The following is a 20,274-nucleotide window of genomic DNA, read 5'->3' on the forward strand; positions in this document are numbered from 1 at the left end:
AGTAAACTGAGAGAAACAGGCAGAGGATGAGAGGGCAGCCAGAGGGACAGAGGGAAATCAGGACTGAGAGAAACCAAGGGTAAGTGGAGAGACTGAGACTGAGCAGGACAAACAGATGTGCAGAAGAGGGTCCCTTTCGTTTAAAGCTGGTTAGTTAAGTCAGTCCATGTTTGATGGTGTGTTCCTGACCATTGGTTCCGGTCATCTATCATTGATCCATGTGGTTCCCTAGATCCAGAACAGGAGAGCCAAGGGCCTTGAGATCTAGTGGGTCTGATTTGATTTGCACTGCTGCAAGCGTCACTGGAGTTAAGGCTATATCTTCAGGAAGTCACAAGAAGTATGTGAGACTCAAAGATTGACCGGGGTGTCAGACAGCACCCAGTGAGGTAGCTGAGGAAAGGGGAACCTTGAACTAGAAAAAAAAATAACCTATAAGATACTAGCCTGTGCATATAGAGATATAGATACATTTCTGTATTTAGAGGTTGTATTTAGCTAAGTACACTCAGTAGTAAGTTACTCTGTGTGTGTGTGTGTGTGTGTATTTTTATATATATATCTCCAAACCATTATATATTTTTATGATATATATATTCTTAATCTATTTGATCTATTGTAGGTAGGTAGAATCCAGTTCTGTTTGCTCTGGTTTAAATAGAGTCCCTACTATGTTATTTTTTGACAGCTAGTTGTATTATCTTGGCTACCATTAAATAACCTTTTATTATGGTGTAACATACCCCCAGCTCTCACCTGCTGAGTAGATTAAACCACCACTGTAACGGACCATTACTAAATCTTGGTCGAAGGTTTTGGGATGCAGTGACCCTTGGATGTATTTCAAATGTAACACTATAATCCTACACTGAGAGGTCTGTTTACATCTGTTTGGCATCACAAACAGATGAGGTCAGTTTAGTGTAGGGGACCAGAGTTGAGTATGTAGTAACTTTAGCTCTGGACTGGTGAATGGTATCTCTGAGTCAACAGAATGCATCATGGAGGGGCTACAGGCACAGTTTAAAACACTATAGACCTTGTTGACTGAGCAAGAGCCCAGAATTACAGGGCAACTGTCCACTCTGCCCGAGGCACTGAGGTTGTTAAGGACCACCTGAAAGGACAAGCCAGAGACACTGTAAAGTACCTTATTCCTCTGGAGAAGAGAGCACAGAGAACAGTTTCAAGTTGCTGATTCGTGTGTATGGGGACAAGGCTCCTGTTGGAAATCGCTCATGAGAATTTCATGAGAGAAAGCAGGAAGGGGGTGAAACAGGAATTTTGCCTACAATCTACAGGAGAGACTCTCCAAAGGGCGGAATCAAGATAAGAGCCAAGTGACAGACCCAGATGCCATCCAGAGGGATCAACTAGTGAAAGGACTGAGGGATGATGAGTTAAGACATGAAATGAAGAAGAGATTCAAGGAGCAGCCTACACTAACTTTTCCTGACCTGTTAAGGGCAACCATTGAGTGGTCTGAGTAGGATGAAAAGAATTTGGAAGGAGTTGCAAATAAAAATAGTTATAGAGGAAAAAATGAAGTAGCCAACTGAATCTTCATGGCTGATTTGGAGAATACCCCTACTGTCTTGGAGAGTTTGAACAAAGCAGTACAAAGATTTAGTGATCAATAAGAAGAGCTTTTTAACAGTGCATCAACCAAACCTTTCACTTGGACCAAAGCAAACAGTGCTTTCTGAGGGGCAGAAAATTGCAAGAGGTCTCCATTACAAGATGGCCAGGTCAACCTGGTTTGCTATGGATGCCGTGAGTCCAGTCACATCTGGAGAGAATGACCACGTAACTGAAAAGATCAAGAAAGAATTTCCTCTCTTGATAGAGAGACAGTTGAAGTGTGAAACTCAAGTCAGGGCAGAAGACACTCTTGAAAGGGGGATGAGACACCCAATATTTCACCTAGAATGGGTTTATGTATGGCAAGTCTACGGATAGAAAAACAGAGGGCCAGAGCTTTTTGAGCCAGCCCCATTGTGGAAGTGGAGATCGGAGACATGAAGACACATTTTATTTACTTGACCTTGGGTTTAAAGTCACCACTCAGGTGGCAAGTTACTTTTATAAGAACTTTGAGAGACCTAATGCTGTGGCGGGTGCCAGCTGGGTAAAATTGAGGCAGCTAATAGATATTCTGGTAATTGGATGTTTGGAGGCAGATATTTGGTGTTTAGGGCAAGTATTGTCTCAGAAGTGTGTTTTCATTGTGCAGGATGATTATTTGAGTCCAGAAGACAGTGTGATTGGAGTTCCCAGGATTCTGGCCTGGAACATCCTGAAGGATTTAGATGGACTTTTTGGACCCTATTGCAGCTTTCAGGAGGACTGTACCACAAGGAGAGGGTCACACATCTGGGCGAGAGTAAATGCTCAGTGTCAGAAGATTTGGTGGCCAGGGAAGATTGGACATGTGCAAGTAGCTGGGATTAAAATGTCACAATTCCACTTACAAGTGAGTGGTGCAAGGTCAGTGTTTTCACCCAGAGGGACTATCCTCAAGGCAAGTTCTAATCACTCCAACTATGATGACAAGCTTACCAGAGGGGTTGTCTTAACTCATATGCAGTGCAAAATCTCAGGAAGGAGTGGTGCCAGTCTGATTATTGAATGCTAGTGTCTGAGCAGCCTGGTTATCTACCTGGATCTGGGGGGCTGAGATCATATCACCAGTCAGGATAGAGCCTCCAGAAATCTTGGAGTATAGACAAGAAGGAGCTGTAGTGAGGGTTCAAGAGGCTCAGGAAAAGAGAAAGAGAGACCATCACAAAAAGCAGAAGCCAGAAACTGTTCCCATGAAAGTAGATTGGGAACTGTTGAGTCCTACTGAGAAACAATATTTAAGAGAGCTACTCCAGAAACATAAAGATGTGTTTCCAAATCTGATAGTGGTCTCGGGTATATTGAAGTAGTGGTGCATTATATACCCACTGGAAATGCAGTACCCATAAAGCACAGACATAGAAGAGTTTCTCCCTGTATGTACAAGGAATTCAAGAACCATGTACAACAATTAGTGTCTCAAGGAATTCTCAGAAAAAGTTCCTTGGGCTTCTCCTTCTGTGATCATCAGAAATCTGGATGGATGCGTACAGTTCTGCTGTGATTACAGAAATTTGAACATGGTGACAAGGAAGGATGTCTATCCATTGCCAAGGATAGAGGAATCACTAGATGCATTGGGACAAGCCATTCTGTTCTCCACCCTTGATTTAATGGCTGGATATTTCCAGGTGGCTATGGGGCCTGCAGATTTGGGGGAAATGGCCATGACTACCCCATTTGGACTGTTTTAGTGTATTCCCATGCCCCTTGGTTTATGTAATGCTCCATCCACCTTACAAAGATTGGTGGAGACACTATGAAGAGATCAGGTGTTTAAGATTCTCCTAATTTATTTAGACAGTATACTCGTGTTCTCACAGAATTTTAACAAACACTTGGAGTGATTAGATTTGGTTCTGATCACGTTGGTCAAACACGAACTAAAGTTAAAACCTACTAAATGTAAATTACTCAGTATCGAAGTTAAATTTCTGGGATATGTGGTGTTGGCTCAGGGAATTGCTGTTAGTCCAGAGATGAAGGCACTCGAAAATTGGCCAACACCACAGAGTCTGACTGAAGTTAGGAAAATGCTCAGTTTTATGAGCAACTACTGAAGTTTCACAGATCCCCTGTCCTTTGCATTAGCTAGTGGGGAGGCCCAAAAAGAAGGGCTAGGATAGTATCTTTTAAGTGGACACCAGAGTGTCAATGGGCTTTTGAAGAGTTGGAAAGGAGACTTATGACTGCTTCAATTCTGGCATGTCCAGATGTCAAGCTGCCATTTATACTGACTACCAATACTAGTTTTCATGTCTTAAGAGCTATCTTCAGTTATACCACCACGGTGACAGATCATTACTAAATCTTGGTCGGTGGTTTTGGGACAGGGTGACCTTTGGATGTATTTTGACTTATAACACAATAACCCTACTGTGAGAGGTGTTTTCGCCTGCTCACCTAAGTAGTCAATTGACTTTGTCAGCAGTGATTTTAACCGGAAACTGCCTGATCCTGCCAGTACTTAAGCTTCAGTTTGCTTCAGTGGGTCTTCTCATTAGAGTAGCATTACATGCATGCTTAAGTAATGGCACAGTGGGGGATTGGACTTTTAAAATCTTCCCTAATGTTTTATCTCATGACTCTCTACTTCAGTATTGACAGACAGATTTCAGTGGTTTGAGTAAAGATTTCACTGCCACATAATTCAGACATCATCATCATCATAAATATGTAGCTCTATAATAACTAATTGAATAACACCTAGCCTTGCAGCCAATAGTGCATTTCATCAATAGATTATGTGACAGACCCAGACCAGTCTGGTAGAATTTAAAATTTACTGGCCACTGGATGAATAGTTTTCTGTTCCCTGAGTGACCAGAGCAGGGGCTGCCCTAGAGCAATCAGGAACCTGCTAGAACCAATTAAGACAGGCAAGCTAATTAAGACACATGGAGCCAATTAAGAACTTACTAGAATCCATTATGGTAGGCAGGCTAATCAGGACACCTGGTTTAAAAAGGACCTCCCATCAGTTAGTGGAGGGCGTGCAAGGATCAGGGAGTGAGAAGGCGTGCTGCTGGAAGACTGAGGAGTACAAGCGGGATCAGGCCTCAGGAGGAAGATCCTGCGGTGAGGATAAAGAAGGTGCTGGGGGGAGGCCATGGGGAAGTAGCCCAGGGAGTTGCAGCTGTAGCTATCATGTAGCTGATACAGGAGACATAGACATAGGGCCCTGGGATGGAACCCGGTGTAGAGGGCGGGCCCAGGTTCCCACACCCCCTGATCAGACACAGAAGGAGTTGACCCGGTCTGTGAGCAACACCAGAAGGGAAGGTCTAATTTGGAAAGGGATCTGGCCTGTCCCCGACCCACTAGGTGGGACAACAGAGATTGTGGAGATTGTTCTCCATTTCCCCCATGCTGGCCAGTGATGAGATTAGCTGAGTGAATGGCAGGTTTGAGCCTCTAGCAGAAGCGGCCAAACTGCAGGCTGCCGTTAACCTCTGAGGTGAGCAAATCCGCCAAAAAGCGCAGGACCCACCAAGGCAGAGGACGAACTTTGCCACAATGTCAAAGCTTTTTTACAAAGCAGGTCAGTATCATTATCCCCATTTTACAGATAGGGAAACTGGAGCAGAGAGGCGGAAGTGACTTGCCTGAAGTATCCCAGAAGGCCAGTGGTGTAGCTGGGAATAGACCCCAGGTCTCCTGATTCTGTGTAGTGCTCCATCCTATGTGATTAACTGGAATTATGTACTTTTATGTTTGGGATTAGCTGTGTGTGTGTGTGTGTGCATGCAGTGTATGTTGTCAGGTTTCTATAAAATTTTAAAATCAAAAATGATATGGCTGTTAATAAATTGTTACTTAGCATTCACTAGTCATTCTGGGGAGGAGGCCCTTGATTTGTTTTTGAGGTTTTTCTGCTAAGATTGGATCCAGCCCCATTTAGGACCTGATTCAAATCCCAATGATTTACTGGGTTTTGGATTAGGCCTCTAGGTTTAATCCACCACTGCCTTTAGGCCATATATCATACAGCTGGTGAACCATAGGGAGGAACTCTCCTGGAAGACATTGGGAATTGCATCTCAAATTAAGGACTGTGTATGGCTTTAATGTAGTTAATCCTCTCAAATCATTTTCCCCTGTCCTGTCTATTGACTCTGTAATGCATGAAAAGCACATGAACATGCAAAAATGAACATGTACTTATTTGCTATCGTAGTCAGAAAAATTAGAGTTGGCTGGCAGTTCTGCAGGAAAAACAGCCTGAAACAACCAGTTTCAATTATGGGATTGAAACAGGAATCCTAGGAAATGAAAATATCCTAAGGTAACTCTAGTTTTTCTGGTCAGTTCTTTCTAGACTTCATCTCCTTCCTTAGTTTAAAATCATGACCGACGTTTATTGGGCTTCAAAAGAAATATTTTATCTTACTTTGAAACATTTTGCAGCAGAAAAAACAAAGCGAGGTAAACAACCATACCAGTATATGCTAGTCCATAAAAGCTTTCATGCTCCATTTACTGTACTTACGCATTTTCTTGGACTATACCCAGGGGAAGAGTGAAATGTACACCTTCCCAAGAGAAGCTGGGTAATCACATGTGGTGTTTACTTAATCTATTCTTCCTTTACGTGTGAGCGGATATCTCTTGTGTGCACCTGAGGAATAAAAAAGTTGTTCCAGGGAGCCAGAATCCTTTCTAGCATTACAGCCTCGGCACATACACATTGTGCTGAAAACCATTATATGATAGGCTCAGTGTATACTGTGGGTCAAATTATATGGGGCCTGAATCTTCTCTTTCGTACAACAGTTTGTGTCAAGTGTAAGTCTGAAATGGCTTCAGTGCAGTTGCACTGGTGTAAAACAGCTGAAATGGAGGGGAGAATCAGGCCCCCGAGTCAGAGCTTGCCTTCAGAGACAGGTTTAGCTTGAAATGTAGCTACATAGGCACATTTCTGGGACTGTTTATTTCCCCTGCTGTTTTTCTTGAGCAAGACTTTTTCATTATTGTTATTTATTTGTATTACAGTAGTACCAAGGGATCCCAACCCAAAATCCGGGCCTTGTTGTGCTAGGTAATATATGAACATGTAGTGAGAGACAGTTGCTGCTCTGAAGAGCTTGTGATCTAAACAAACAAGACCAAAATGCCTGGTGAGAGGAGGGAGGGTGGAAACACAGGCAGAGACAATGGAGTGACTGGTACAAGGTTGAACTGCTGGTCGGTAGCAGAGCCTGAATTAGAACCCAGGTCTTCTGACTTCCAGGCCAGTGCTCTATCCACATCTGTACACTAAAATTGGCAAATTATTTATGGCTAACCACTGAAAAACAATAAAAATAGGCCAAATCCTACCTTCCACCGTACATGCAAATCCCCCTTCCATGTTTAATATCAAGTGGCAAGTCTAGCACAGTGGTCCAAAGGTATTAATGTGGAAAAGTTGGAGCTTACCATGACAGAGAGAGCCCCTTGGTTATTGAACTCCCTACTGCTCCTTATCCCCAAGCAATACCTGTTGCAAGCCCCTAAGAATTTTGGTCTGAGGGACCATCAGCTTTAATGTCCCTGCCCATAGCTGCTTCTGCAGTAAAATGCAGAGTGAAGGATGGTCTCTCACTGGTATCCAGACCACTTACTAGAGCATAAAGTGTTTTAAAAATTAGTTAACAAGTCCTTGAATCATATCTGGCATCACGGACCCATTGTAATATGCTTAGCCCCTGTGTAATACGCTCTTGTTAATCTGTCACATTCAGAAGGTGGGCTTGTCAAGGTTCCTCCCCCACTCTGAACTCTAGGGTACAGATGTGGGGACCTGCATGAAAACCTCCTAAGCTTACTTTTACCAGCTTAGGTTAAAACTTCCCCAAGGTACAAATTAATTTTATCCTTTGTCCTTGGAATATCCACTGCCACCACCAAACTCTAACTGGGTTTACTGGGAAACGTAGTTTGGACACGTCTTTCCCCCCAAAATCCTCCCAACCCTTGCACCCCACTTCCTGGGAAAGGTTTGGTAAAAATCCTCACCAATCTGCATAGGTGACCACAGACCCAAACCCTTGGATCTGAGAACAATGAAAAAGCATTCAGCTTTCTTACAAGAAGACTTTTAATAGAAATAGAAGTAAATAGAAGTAAAGGAATCACCTCTGTAAAATCAGGATGGTAGATACCTTACAGGATAATTAGATTCAAAACATAGAGAATCCCTCTAGGCAAAACCTTAAGTTACAAAAAAGACACACAGACAGAAATAGTCATTCTATTCAGCACAGTTCCTTTCTCAGCCATTTAAAGAAATCATAATCTAACACATACCTAGCTAGATTACTTACTAAAAGTTCTAAGACTCCATTCCTGTTCTATCCCCAGCAAAAGCAGCATATAGACAGACACAGACCCTTTGTTTCTCTCCCTCCTCCCAGCTTTTGAAAGTATCTTGTCTCCTCATTGGTCATTTTGGTCAGGTGCCAGCGAGGTTACCTTTAGCTTCTTAACCCTTTACAGGTGAGAGGATTTTTCCTCTGGCCAGGAGGGATTTTAAAGGGGTTTACACTTCCCTTTATATTTATGACAGGGCTGCTGAATGCTGAACTGGTTGAAACCTATACATGGCTTTCCCAGTCAGTCCCAGCTAAACTGCATTGCGGTTGTGCAGCCCAGTCCCATGCCAGGTCTTATGGGTCAGCAGCTCCTTATCACTAATGGTGCTGAAGTCTGCCACGAGATCTGAAAGTATGAACATGGATATTTGTCCTTTATAGTGATAAGCAGAACCCTCTGTATTCCTTGATACTGTAGAATTTGCTGAGTAAACTGAAGCAGTGGTGTCCAAAATCTGACAGCCTGAAACAATGGTTTTGAGAAGCATGAACTGCCCCATTCATCTAACTGAGTTGTGAACTTTGACATATAAAAAAAAGACAGTTTAAGCATCATAGGTTTTAGTTGTGACCACCTGGATTCTCTTCCGTTCTTCTCTAAGCAAAAGTACTAGTATTTTATTTAATTTTTTTCCTGTGATCCAGGCTAAACTCATCCATTTGCAGTAGGCACATGTAAAACTCTACAATCTTTCCTATTTGAATGGTGCATGGAATACACATCCCAACTTCATGGGATACACTGGTAGAAATAATATATAACCCTAGCATTCCCTGTGTATTCTTTTCGTGATGAAACAGACCTATTACAGCTAGTCTCAGTAAATAGCAGGGTATGGACAGATTAGCAGTATGTAGATTTAAGGAACTAAACCCGACATTTTTTCTATCTTTACTGAAAAACCCGACCAGACAGCTGAAGAACCTTGAACAAAACTATTCAGGCTATTCTGGTAGAAAGAAAATTAAATTAAACATATACTTTTAGTTTTATTTCACGCCACAGATTGTGCCCATTGATTCTGTGAAGGTAGCTAAGAATATTAAGAGACCCCTTTTTAAATGTAGAGGATTGATATTATCAGCAGAGAGTAGCTAAAAGAAATAGTACTAGAGCTTCAGGCTAGAAATACCACAAGGATGATGGCAATGACCTCAGACTAGTTCTGAAAGAATGTGTTGTATAGCTGGAAAGGCTAGTGTTGAGTGTGAGGATAGTAACAACTGCATACTAAGGAATTTCTTCTCCATTACAAGAAGTGTTGCTGTAGCAAAGTTATGTGTGTGTCTGCAGAATTCACTGATAAGGACACCAATGTGTGTTATCTCTATTTGTCTGATACATGTCTAAGAAGAACAATATGGGTTTTGACCTCTGTTACACCCTTAAATACTATACTATATTTGTCTCAGATAACATTCATGGTGAAATCTGATCTGTTTGTTGGGGAGCATTAGTACCAATATTCCAATATTCACTTTGGGCCAGATTCTGACACCCTTATTGATATTAAATAGTTGTTACACTGATGTCAATGAGACCACTTGTGGAATAAGCTGCTGCTCAACATCAGTAGGGGTGTCAGAAATGTAGCCTTAGAAAGTGTCTGACTACACAGTGATTTAGTGAGACAGGCAGAGATGTGATTTAGTGGAAACAGGAATTCCTGAGTTCTAGTTCCAGTTTTAGCTGTGACTCCCTCTGTAGTGTTGGTTAACCCTTCTGCGTCAATTTCCCCTTCTGTATAATGGGGATAATAGTACTTACCGACTTGAAATGAATATTGTGAGGATTATCTAATGTTTTTGAAGTGCTTTGAAGTTGACATTACTTATTATTATTATTTATTCTTAATTATTAATTATTCTTAAACGGTTTATCAAGTAGTTTATCTTGTTTTTCTCCACTACTTCAGAGATGCGTAGACTCCAAGGCCAGAAGGGACCATTATGATCATCTGATCTCCTGTGTAACACAGGCCATACACCTCCCTCAAAATAATTCCTAGACCATGTCTTTTAGAAAAACATCCAGTCTTGATTTGAAAATTATCAATGATGGAGAATCCACCACAACCCTTGGTAAATTGTTCCAATGGTTAATTATCTTCACAGTAAAAAATCTACACCTTATTTCCATTCTGAATTTGTCTAGATTCAATTGTGTGCATATTTTCTCTCTCTCTCTCTCTGTGTGTGTGTGTGTGTGTGTGTGAGAGAGAGAGAGAGAGAGAGAGAGATTTGGAAGCCTGATGATGCATGGTCTATTCACAAAGTTGTGCTGGTTTAAGTAAAGTTGTGGTGTTAAATTGATTTACGGCTTTGTTAGTGGATACCCTTACGCTGGTTTAAACCTGGTTTAGATCTGTTTATCTTGCATATAAGAATGGCCTCACACTGAAGCCTCATCTAACACTGGTTTAATAAAACCAGTTTGATGGCACATCTTAAGTTAAGCTGGTGAAAATTTGTGTTTAGACCAACCCTGAGACGGAGGATGAACTTTTTGAAAACCTTTTTCTAACTGAACCTTCTTAGAAGGAAAAGCAGAATTAGGATCTCATTTATGTAGACATCTATATGTGGAGAAAGGAGAGTCTTATGGTTAGACCACAGGGCAATTGGGGAGACCTGGTTTCTACTTCTAGCTTTTCCATAGCTGTTCTTTGTGTCCTTGGACAAATCACTTCATCTCCTTGTTCTTCAGTTTTCCCATCTGTAAACTGCACTTTCCTACCTCACAGGAATGTTGTTAACGAAGCTTTAATGAAATAATGTTTGTAAAATGCTTTAAGAAACCTAAGGCCTTCTCTGCGCTTAAAAGTTTTGCTAGCATATTCTATGTTGTTTAGGGGCGTGATTTTTTGTTGACATAGCTGAGGCAGCAAAAGCCCTACTGTAATCACAGTTAAACTGGCAAAAAAAGGCCTTTTGCAAGCATGGCTTTATTTCACTTGGGAAACTGGTATAAGCTTTACTGGCAAAAGGACTTTTTTGTTACAATAAGCTACGTCTGCACTAGGAGAGTTTGCCAGTATAGTTTGTCTATAAATGTAGACAAGTTCTAAAACTGAAGGTGCTATAGACATGCCTAGAATTAGCAGCAGTAGCATGGTTTGACTCAAGTTACTACTTTCAGATGTGCTATATACTATAGCCTTCATTATTCACATAAATGTTACCTGTCCTCCTGAAGTTAAGCCTATTACATGCTGCATTATTGTCTTGTTTGTTTTGTGTTTGTAAAAACTCAGCACAATCTTAATCTTTCTGGCGAATCTGTTGTGACAGAAGAGTAAGTGCAGAAGGAGCATTAGGATGCATGAAAACATTAGCATTTGTTTCCTTTGGCTCCCTTTCCATCGGCTTTGCTGGCAGCTATGCTGTTGTCCTAATGAGAGCTGCACCAGGGTTAGACACTATTTCCTCTTGCTTTAGTTTTAATATGAGTAATTTATTAGTTGACAATAAGAAATGATTGTAGGGGTGCAGCTGCTTCCCTCAAGCTGGGCATTAGGGTGTTGCCAGCTGTCCCAGTTTCAGCCTGACGAGATGTGTATATGGAACAATGTGAATGATTTAAAATAATGGATCTGAAAGTCCCTTTTCCTTCTATCATGCCGAAAGGAGGATTTTTCGGAATGAACAGCTAGTTTTCTCAAACAGGAAATACCCTAAAGTACTGCTGTCATAAATATAAAGGGAAGGGTAAGCACCTTTAAATCTCTCCTGGCCAGAGGAAAAACCCTTTCACCTGTAAAGGGTTAAGAAGCTAAGATAACCTCGCTGGCACCTGACCAAAATGACCAATGAGGAGACAAGATACTTTCAAAGCTGGGGGTGGGGGGGGGAACGAAGGGTCTCTCTTGGTCTGTGTGATGCTTTTGCCAGGACCAGAGCAGGAATGCAGGTCAGAACTCCTGTAAAGAATTAGTAAGCAATCTAGTTAGATATGCATTAGATTCTGTCTTGTTTAAATGGCTGATGAAATAAGTTGTGCTGAATGGAATGTATATTCCTGTTTTTGTGTCTTTTTGTAACTTAAGGTTTTGCCTAGAGGGATTCTCTATGTTTTGAATCTGATTACCCTGTAAGGTATTTACCATCCTGATTTTACAGAGGTGATTCTTTTATTCTTTCTTCAATTAAAATTCTCTTTTAAGAACCTGATTGCTTTTTCATTGTTCTTAAGATCCAAGGGTTTGGGTCTGTGTTCACCTATGCAAATTGGTGAGGATTTTTATCAAACCTTCCCCAGGAAAGGGGGTGTAGTGCTTGGGGGAATATTTTTGGGGGGGAAAGATGTTTCCAAGTGGGCACTTCCCCTGTTCTTTGTGTAACACTTTGGTGGTGATAGCGTTTAACCTAAGCTGGTAAGAATAAGCTTAGGGGGTCTTTCATGCAGGTCCCCACATCTGTACCCAAGAGTTCAGAGTGGGGAAGGAACCTTGACAACTGCTATATTATGACACGGATCAGGCAACTCAATGGAAAAGGCAGTGGCTTTTTAAAAGTATGTAATATAAGGGAGAATAGGAGAAGGAGAATTTACCATAATACCTTTGAAAATGCTCTTTCCCATGCTAATAAGTTTATGGACCAAAGGTCTCTGTGATTTCTAAATAAAACCTCTATATTGTTAAGGAACAATCATTCCAGATTAGATACAAGTTTATTTGGAAAATCTACATTAAAAGAACTGTAAGTGAGTTTCTGATATATAGGTTGAGGGTGTGTGAGGAAGGGCAGAGTTAAGGCTGTTTGGGAATGTTCCAAACCCTTTAACCCCTAAAGGGTGTTTTTTGTTTTGTTTTAAACTAACATTTCTTGATATTCATACGTACTTCGTAGCAAGCTTAGTTTAAAGTTAACAACATTTTCGTCTGTTTACTGAGTTCTTTAGAAATATGGTATCGATATATCACTTTTAAAGTGTCATTTTAAGCATTTTTTGTCAACTGAAAAATATTTTGAACAACACCTTCAAAGAAAAATTCTCGTTTACTCTGAAAGTAATCACACGCAAAAACTTTTTGTTTGCTTAAGAACAGTGAATACAGGGGTTAGATATAGTCATTAAAATGTTGATTAATTACAGCTTATTTTCTTCAAATATATCTACTACATGAGTTCTCAAGGATGTTTAACAAAAAAATCATAGTTTCAATTCAGAGTAAAGAAAATTAACTTAACAGTTTTTGAGGTATAGGCCATTTTAAAAAAAATAAACTTTCAGAAAAATTCTCCTAAACCTTTGGAGTAAATCTGGCAATTTTCAGGTCAATCTAGTTTTGCCTGCCAAAGTAAAAGGTTAAAAATAGAGTTTGTAATGGAACCTGAGTGCAACCTTAGTGACACAGGATGATATTGTTACACCTTTTTGACCCGAGCAGCTAGTCGATTCAGGACCCTGGGGATGTTTCAGCTGGAAGTAGAAACTGATGATGGAGTCTGGTATTTTCTTGGATGCAATCTTATTCATTTGCAAGGAATGTATAATGTCCTGCTTCTCCAAACACAGGAGGAACCAGAAACAAAAGGAGTTGTTTCTTAGTTTACAGGCCCAATCTTCCCTCATCCAGCAACCCTGACCCAGAACCTTTTGCTAGGCTTTTTTCAGGGTCATGCTGTGGTTACAGGCTACTGCTTGGCTTTCTTGCTGCCTTTGGGTTTCTCTGATTCTTGACTGTCCCCTCCAGCTAGACTTTTTCCCCACATGCCAGTGGTGCTGGAACAATTTGTATACTGGGGATGCTGAGAGCCATTGAATCAAACTGTAAACCTTGTATATGATGGAAACCACTTCAAGCCAGGGGATGCTGCAGCACCTTCTTCTATGCCACCCCCGCTCCCCTAGTTCCAGCACCTATGCCACAAGCGCATCTGGTCAGAACAATGTCCAATGGAACCGTCCACCCATGTGTTGCTAGTTACTGGGCAGACTAGATTACGTCAAAGTTTTAGGTATGGCCCCTTAACTGTGTCTTACACCTATCTTAATTGAAGGGCATGTTCACACCTTATTTTCAATGAGGCTGTAATTCAACCCATAACAAGGTTTAACCCAGCTTGTAACAATATCATCCATTCATAATAGTATAGAAAAGGTACTGACAGTGTCATTTTAAAAGCAGCCTAATATTAAATAATGGTTAGCTGGTGTTGAGGAGTCTGATTAGTATGCATAAAAATTAACATGTTCTGCCTTCTCTTGCTCCAGGTACAATTATCTACTCACTGATTGTGGGAACACCTGCCAAAATGTGCATTCACTCATTTATAGCAATTATGGGCAACATAGTGAGAAAAATACGAAGAGCTGAGGATAAAGAAAACTCATCTTAGATTAATATGTCTTCTATATTTTTCAGTAAATGGCTTCATGTCCCAGGACTTCAGCACAAACTTTTAGTTACTGGTGGTAGCTCATGAATATATAAAATAAAAACCCTTCCACCACCCCATCATTGGTGGTATAACCAATTTTGACCTTAAACCAAGCTATCACTATCTAAATAGGTTTTGTAATTTGTGCTGTAGCCCCATAGACTGCATGATCATCAGTAGGGATATTATTTAGGCATTTCTGTTCCCTTACAAAAAAAAACAGCTGACTTAAAGGAGAAAATGAGTTGCTAGTATTGTGGCTTATATCCTCTGAGGACTCATCAAGAAAGAGCAGCATAGTCACATTTGAGCAGATCTGTCATTCTCTTCAAGTACCTTTGTGCCCTCCTGATTCAGGGGGCTGAAGAGGCCAGTGGTGTAACTTAGGTAGCCCCTCAGGGCTCTCTAACATCATATCAGCCTGTCCTCAGATGCCTGTAGACAGGCTGTGGCCCCACCCTCAACATGTCCTTCCCACCCCTGGCATGGCCCAGATGTCAGGTCTTGCAGGATAGTCTGTGGCTGTCTTCCTCAGCTCCTACACTGGGGGAATTCTCCCCTGGCCAGCCTCTCCAAGGCTTTTTATGCCCTTTTATGTCACTCTGTCAAAAGGGGATGGTGTTGGAGTGAGAATCTCACCCCTAGTGAGCAAGGTCCAGTGGGAGAAAATATGAGACTCCACAAGGGGAGGACTGCCTCTGTGTCTCCATTTGCCCATCTGTAAAATGAATATATTACAATACTTGCCTACCTCAGGGGAATATTGTTGGACATAATTAATTAAAGTCTGTTTGTTTTGAGATCCTTTGATGAAAGGCACTGCAGTATATAATTGCAAAATATTGACATTTACTTTTGACGAGAAAAAAATAGGTCTGGAAACCATGCCTAGTACTGAGAGACTTAAGAAGCTCAATCTATTTAGTTTATCCAGGAGAAATTTAAGAGGTGACTTGATCATGGTCCCCAAGTATGTACATAAGAAAAGAGATTTCTGATAGTAGATGGCTCTTTAATCTAATAGAAAAAGACATAACAAAATCCAGTCTTTGGAAACTGAAGCTGTACAAAGTGATACTAGAAATAAAGTGCAAAATATTAACCGTGATGGTAAATAACTGTTGGAACAACTTACCTACGTATGATGGTTCTCCATCACTTGAAATGTTTAAATCAAGACTAGATGCCTTTCTGAAAGATGTACTCAAGCTCAACCAAAAGTTATAGGCTTAATGCAGAAATTGCTGAGGGAGGTTTGTTGGTCTGTGTTATGCAGAAAGCCAAACTAGATTATCAGAATTATCCTTTTTGGCTTTAAAATCTATAAATCTGTCGATATGTGACTCAGATTCTTTCTTTCCGCCCCCCTCTACTATACTATAACATAATGTGTTAGAGGTTACTGTTAAGGTTGCAAACCATTTCACACAGAAACACTAAAAATTAAAGTGGGTGATATTCAGGCTAGATGTGCTTTTTAGTGACTTCAGCTTTGTTCTTACTATGAATTTCACCTATAATTTTATAAATAAATAAATTGCTGATAAATCAGTTGTGGGCACAAAATTATGCTTGAAAAAATGGGGAGCTGGTTTTGAAAATCAAACCCATTGTTGAGTAAGTGTGAAGTTAAAACAAAGAGTTTATGCTTAAAAGAACCTAAGTGATACAAGGATTAATTTTTCCCTCAGCTGACAGAAAATTTCCCATGAGTTACCTTCATCTTCCTTCTGGTATGGGTTCATTTTAGTATTATTTTTAAATTAACTCTTTTAATGTAAACTTTTGATCTAACTAAAGAACAGTAAAAATAGATTCCTTGCAATAACATGCTGCTCTGGGAAAACTCTGTGGTATAGAAACAAATAATCAATATCCATAAGACTGTTTTTATTCTTCATTCCAGTATTGTAGTGAAAAGATATGGTGTGTGTGAGACAGAGACATCTAGCTTTGCTTAGTCTAGTATAGATTTAAATATTTGGTGTGTTTTTCTATGTGGACTTTGGAGTCTAGGTTTATTCCATGCATTTTTTTAAAAAAAATCTTCAATTGTATTTTGCTTTTAGGAGTTTTATATCTTCAGTATGGAGATGAAACAAAACAGTTAAGGATGCCGAATGAAATTACAAGCACAGACACAATTCGTGCCCTCTTCGTAAGTGCCTTCCCCCAGCAGTTGACAATGAAAATGCTGGAGTCTCCCAGTGTTGCCATTTACATCAAGGACGAGAGCAGAAACATATACTATGAACTAAATGATGTAAGGTAGGTAAACATGGAACTACAGTTTGTTTGGTTTTTTTCTGCAGTGCATCAATAGCATGAAAAAGAGTAAAGCTGATAAATATCTAACAAATATCAGGTGTGACACATTGAGGCAAGTTCAGTGGTGTCTGAGTAATTTGGGGTTTTCACAGTTTGACACATGCCTTAAGCTATATTTACCACATCTGTTGCACAAGCCATCTATGTATGATATACTTTATTTAAATATTCATTCAGTACAGATAAGTTTGGTTAGCTTTTACAATTAATATTTATTGTGTTTTTACCAAAACATGTATATTTGAAATATTAAACATAAAATAAACATATAGGCCAAATTCACAAAGTGGCCTTAAAACAGATCCCTGTCTCCGCTGACAGAAAGTCTGATGTAAGGGGTAGTGGGGAAGTGTCCTGGGTGTTTTGGGACACAGTGTGGGCTGCAGGGAGTGTCATGGAGCAGAGCTCCACTATTTATGATCTACCACCAGTGTGCAATCCGTTACGCCAGTGGCAGAGGCTGGAGTGTACCCACTGCTGCTCTAGTTTCCATCAGGACTGGGCAACTGAATACCTGCCACTGGTCCTAGATGCTACATTAATATAAATAATTAATAATAATAATAATTAAAAATACTTCTGAACTCAGCCAATACTGCATACAAAGAATATTTTAAAGACCTGGTTTGTATGTGTGTATGTGCGTGTCCTCTGTTGGATGGAATCAGAGCTGCTCAACCATGTTTCTTAAGCCCTGAACTTCTGACACCAATTGGTATCTGTGCTTTTGGAGCAGAAGGATCAGAATGTTAACTCATAACCACCAAGAAGTTCCCAATGGCCAATGTGCACAGCAGTTACAACCATGTGGCTGACCACAGATTTGTTATGGTGTGAAAAATAGTTAGGGATATGTGGCATATATTTATACCAGACTGTTCGTAAGATAGTATATGATAAATTCCAGAACAGACACAAAATGACAAGAGCAAAGCAGAAGAGAAGGAGGGACAGAAGGAAAAGTGTTCAGCTCTAACACCGTCAAATAGTGAATGCAAAACAGATGTGCAAATAAAAAAATACACAAATGTGTACCTGTTATCAGAAAAGTTTCAGGTGGAGTGGAATGGAGTTATGGTGCAAATACAATTCAATTCAGAGATCAAATGCACTCTATTTTACTACTTTACTTCAAGCTGTCATATTTCTACAAGATAGCTATGGAGATTATTTTTAAACAAAACTTGACATTAGTTGAGTAACCTCTCTCAACCATCATTTTAGAGATAGAAAAGAGAGTAGATTAAGTTTGGTCCAATTAAAGATATTATCTCACCCACCTTGCCTCTGTATATGCCATCATCATTTGTGAGCTAAGAATGAACTGGAAAATGAGAGAACTTTCCTTGCATTGAAAAATACATTAACCAAGAATCATTCCATGTCCATATGGAGAGCAGAATTCTGTAGTTTAGATTCTTCATGCAGATCTCTGAGCAGAATTTTGTCCTTACCTTATATGTAACATCTGCACTCTTGGCACTGAATATTATTTAATTTACAGACCGTAAACATTGTTCCCAAATTATTCACTAACTAAACGTAGACCTGTCACCTTTTTTAGATATTGATATTATCTTAAATTCCATATTAGTAAGACAGAAAAGAGTTTATGCTGCCATAAATAAACTAAGAACATAAATTTGCTACAAGGTAGGTATTTTCTTGTACATTCTACATGTAGTTAACTCTCATCAACTCTAAACTTCTCATTAACCATACATTTCTTAAACAGATGGGACTGATCTGTCTGTAAAGCTATGTGGTTTTTTAATAGACTACTTGAAGTCTACAGCAGCAGTGCAAGTTCTGACTAGTTACAGATTCAAAGCAATCGCTGGCTGTAATATGACTTTAAAAGAAAGAAATTAGACCAGCCCAAGAATGCTTCACTTCAGTTTTTTAAAATGATAATCCCAATGAGTAAGATCAGTCCACTAAAGTTGTAGCTGTACCTGGAGGAAAGGAATTCAGTCTTCTGTGCAAATTCTCTTGAAATCACTACTGTGAAATGAAAGGAATCACAGTTTTGAAAGGACATTAGTGTGTTTAGATTGTTGCCGTTAATTAGATTGTTGCTGATTAGTCCTGAACAAGAAATCAGCAGGACTCAGTGCAGATTTCTAATCTATGAAATTATTGTAAGGTAGGTTTTGAGACTAATGTAAAACATCTGTTGTCTGATTGTTGTCTGAATGAGTCAGTTCATAAAAAGACTTATGAATGACAAGGCTCTTTGTGCTAATCTTAAAAATCTTTTTGTTTTCTCTTCCAACAGTTTGCATCAAATTCTGCAGTTGCTTTTATCAAAGCTGTGCTTTTTTTTATTTAAAAAAAAAAGCTTTATGAAAGATTGGAGGCTTGAAAGTTTGGTTTTACATTTGCTGATGTGTTCTTAATCGCTATGGAATGTTTTCAGTTTTGTGAACAAACTAAGTTACATTTGCCTCAAGAATAATTTCAAAAGAGTATTTTTCTTTTGATTTATGCTCATTAGAATAGCAGAAATTCATGTGTTTGTGTAGAGTACACAATAAAGTATTTAAATATTAACTTAAACCCTTTTGGGTGCATTGTAAATATTGCAGCTTTATTATCTTACAAAGTGTTTTCACTCCGTGCGGGGGATCTTGAAAGAAACTCAGTACCACCTGGTTTTTATGGGTGTGGAGCTGTGCTGAAAGAATGATACTTTCCATGGGAAAGAGAACTGAAGTAGGTTTTGTTATTTGTGTGTCTATTTTATAGCAGTAGGGTTTTTTTATTGGTCAGTTGCAGCAATGTCATGATGGTGGTTGATGTCTGTTGCCTGAATCCTTAGGGCAAGCAAAGGAAATGTCTAAAATAAAACTCCTTTCATCTATTATCGTTCTCGATGTTTTTGATTCCAGGAACATTCAGGACAGATCTTTCCTTAAAGTTTATAACAAAGATCCTGCGCAAGCATTTAATCATACATCCAGAACTGTAAATGGAGATTTAAGGGTAAGTGCCAGAGTTGACTTATATTCATTTTTATTTGATCTGCTGTTTTCTATGTGAAATGTTTACATTAACATATATAGTGTGAATACACACATGCTGCAAGGGGAATACACTGATCCATGCTGGTTTCAGAGTAACAGCCGTGTAACTCATTTATTGATTTATTACAGGGGTAGGCAACCTATGGCACATGTGCCAAAGGCGGCACGCAAGCTAATTTTCAGTGGCACTCACACTGCCCGGGCCCTGGCCACCAGTCCGGGGGGGCTCTGCATTTTAATTTAATTTTAAATGAAGCTTCTTAAACATTTTAAAAACCTTATTTACTTTACATACAACAATAGTTTGGTTACATATTATAGACTTATAGAAAGAGACCTTCTAAAAATGTTAAAATGTATTATTGGCACGCGAAACCTTAAATTCGAGTGAATAAACGAAGATTCGGCACAACACTTCTGAAAGTTTGCTGACCCCTGATCTATTACTTCATTCCTTGTCACTATTTACTTTAACACTCTCTGATCCCTTATTCATTCACAGTAAAGAACTGAAATCACAGCACAACTTTTTTAGTAATTTGTTTCAGATTTCAATTTGA

The 20,274-nt window shown here is 39.6% G+C and overlaps 1 protein-coding gene across 7 annotated transcripts in view; it reads left to right on the plus strand.

Moving 5' to 3' along the window:
• KIAA1217 (KIAA1217 ortholog) overlaps window positions 1-20,274 on the plus strand; it is a 255,962-nt gene that overhangs the window by 132,447 nt on the left and 103,241 nt on the right. For all 7 annotated transcript variants that reach the window (XM_074946095.1, XM_074946088.1, XM_074946093.1 and 4 more), the window contains 2 exons: window positions 16,430-16,628; window positions 19,580-19,673. In XM_074946095.1, the coding sequence (XP_074802196.1) occupies window positions 16,430-16,628; window positions 19,580-19,673 (293 nt within the window). The remainder of the gene's footprint in view (window positions 1-16,429; window positions 16,629-19,579; window positions 19,674-20,274) is intronic.

Source organism: Natator depressus, chromosome 2 (genome assembly GCF_965152275.1).
Source record: "Natator depressus isolate rNatDep1 chromosome 2, rNatDep2.hap1, whole genome shotgun sequence".
Lineage (NCBI taxonomy): Eukaryota > Metazoa > Chordata > Testudines > Cheloniidae > Natator > Natator depressus.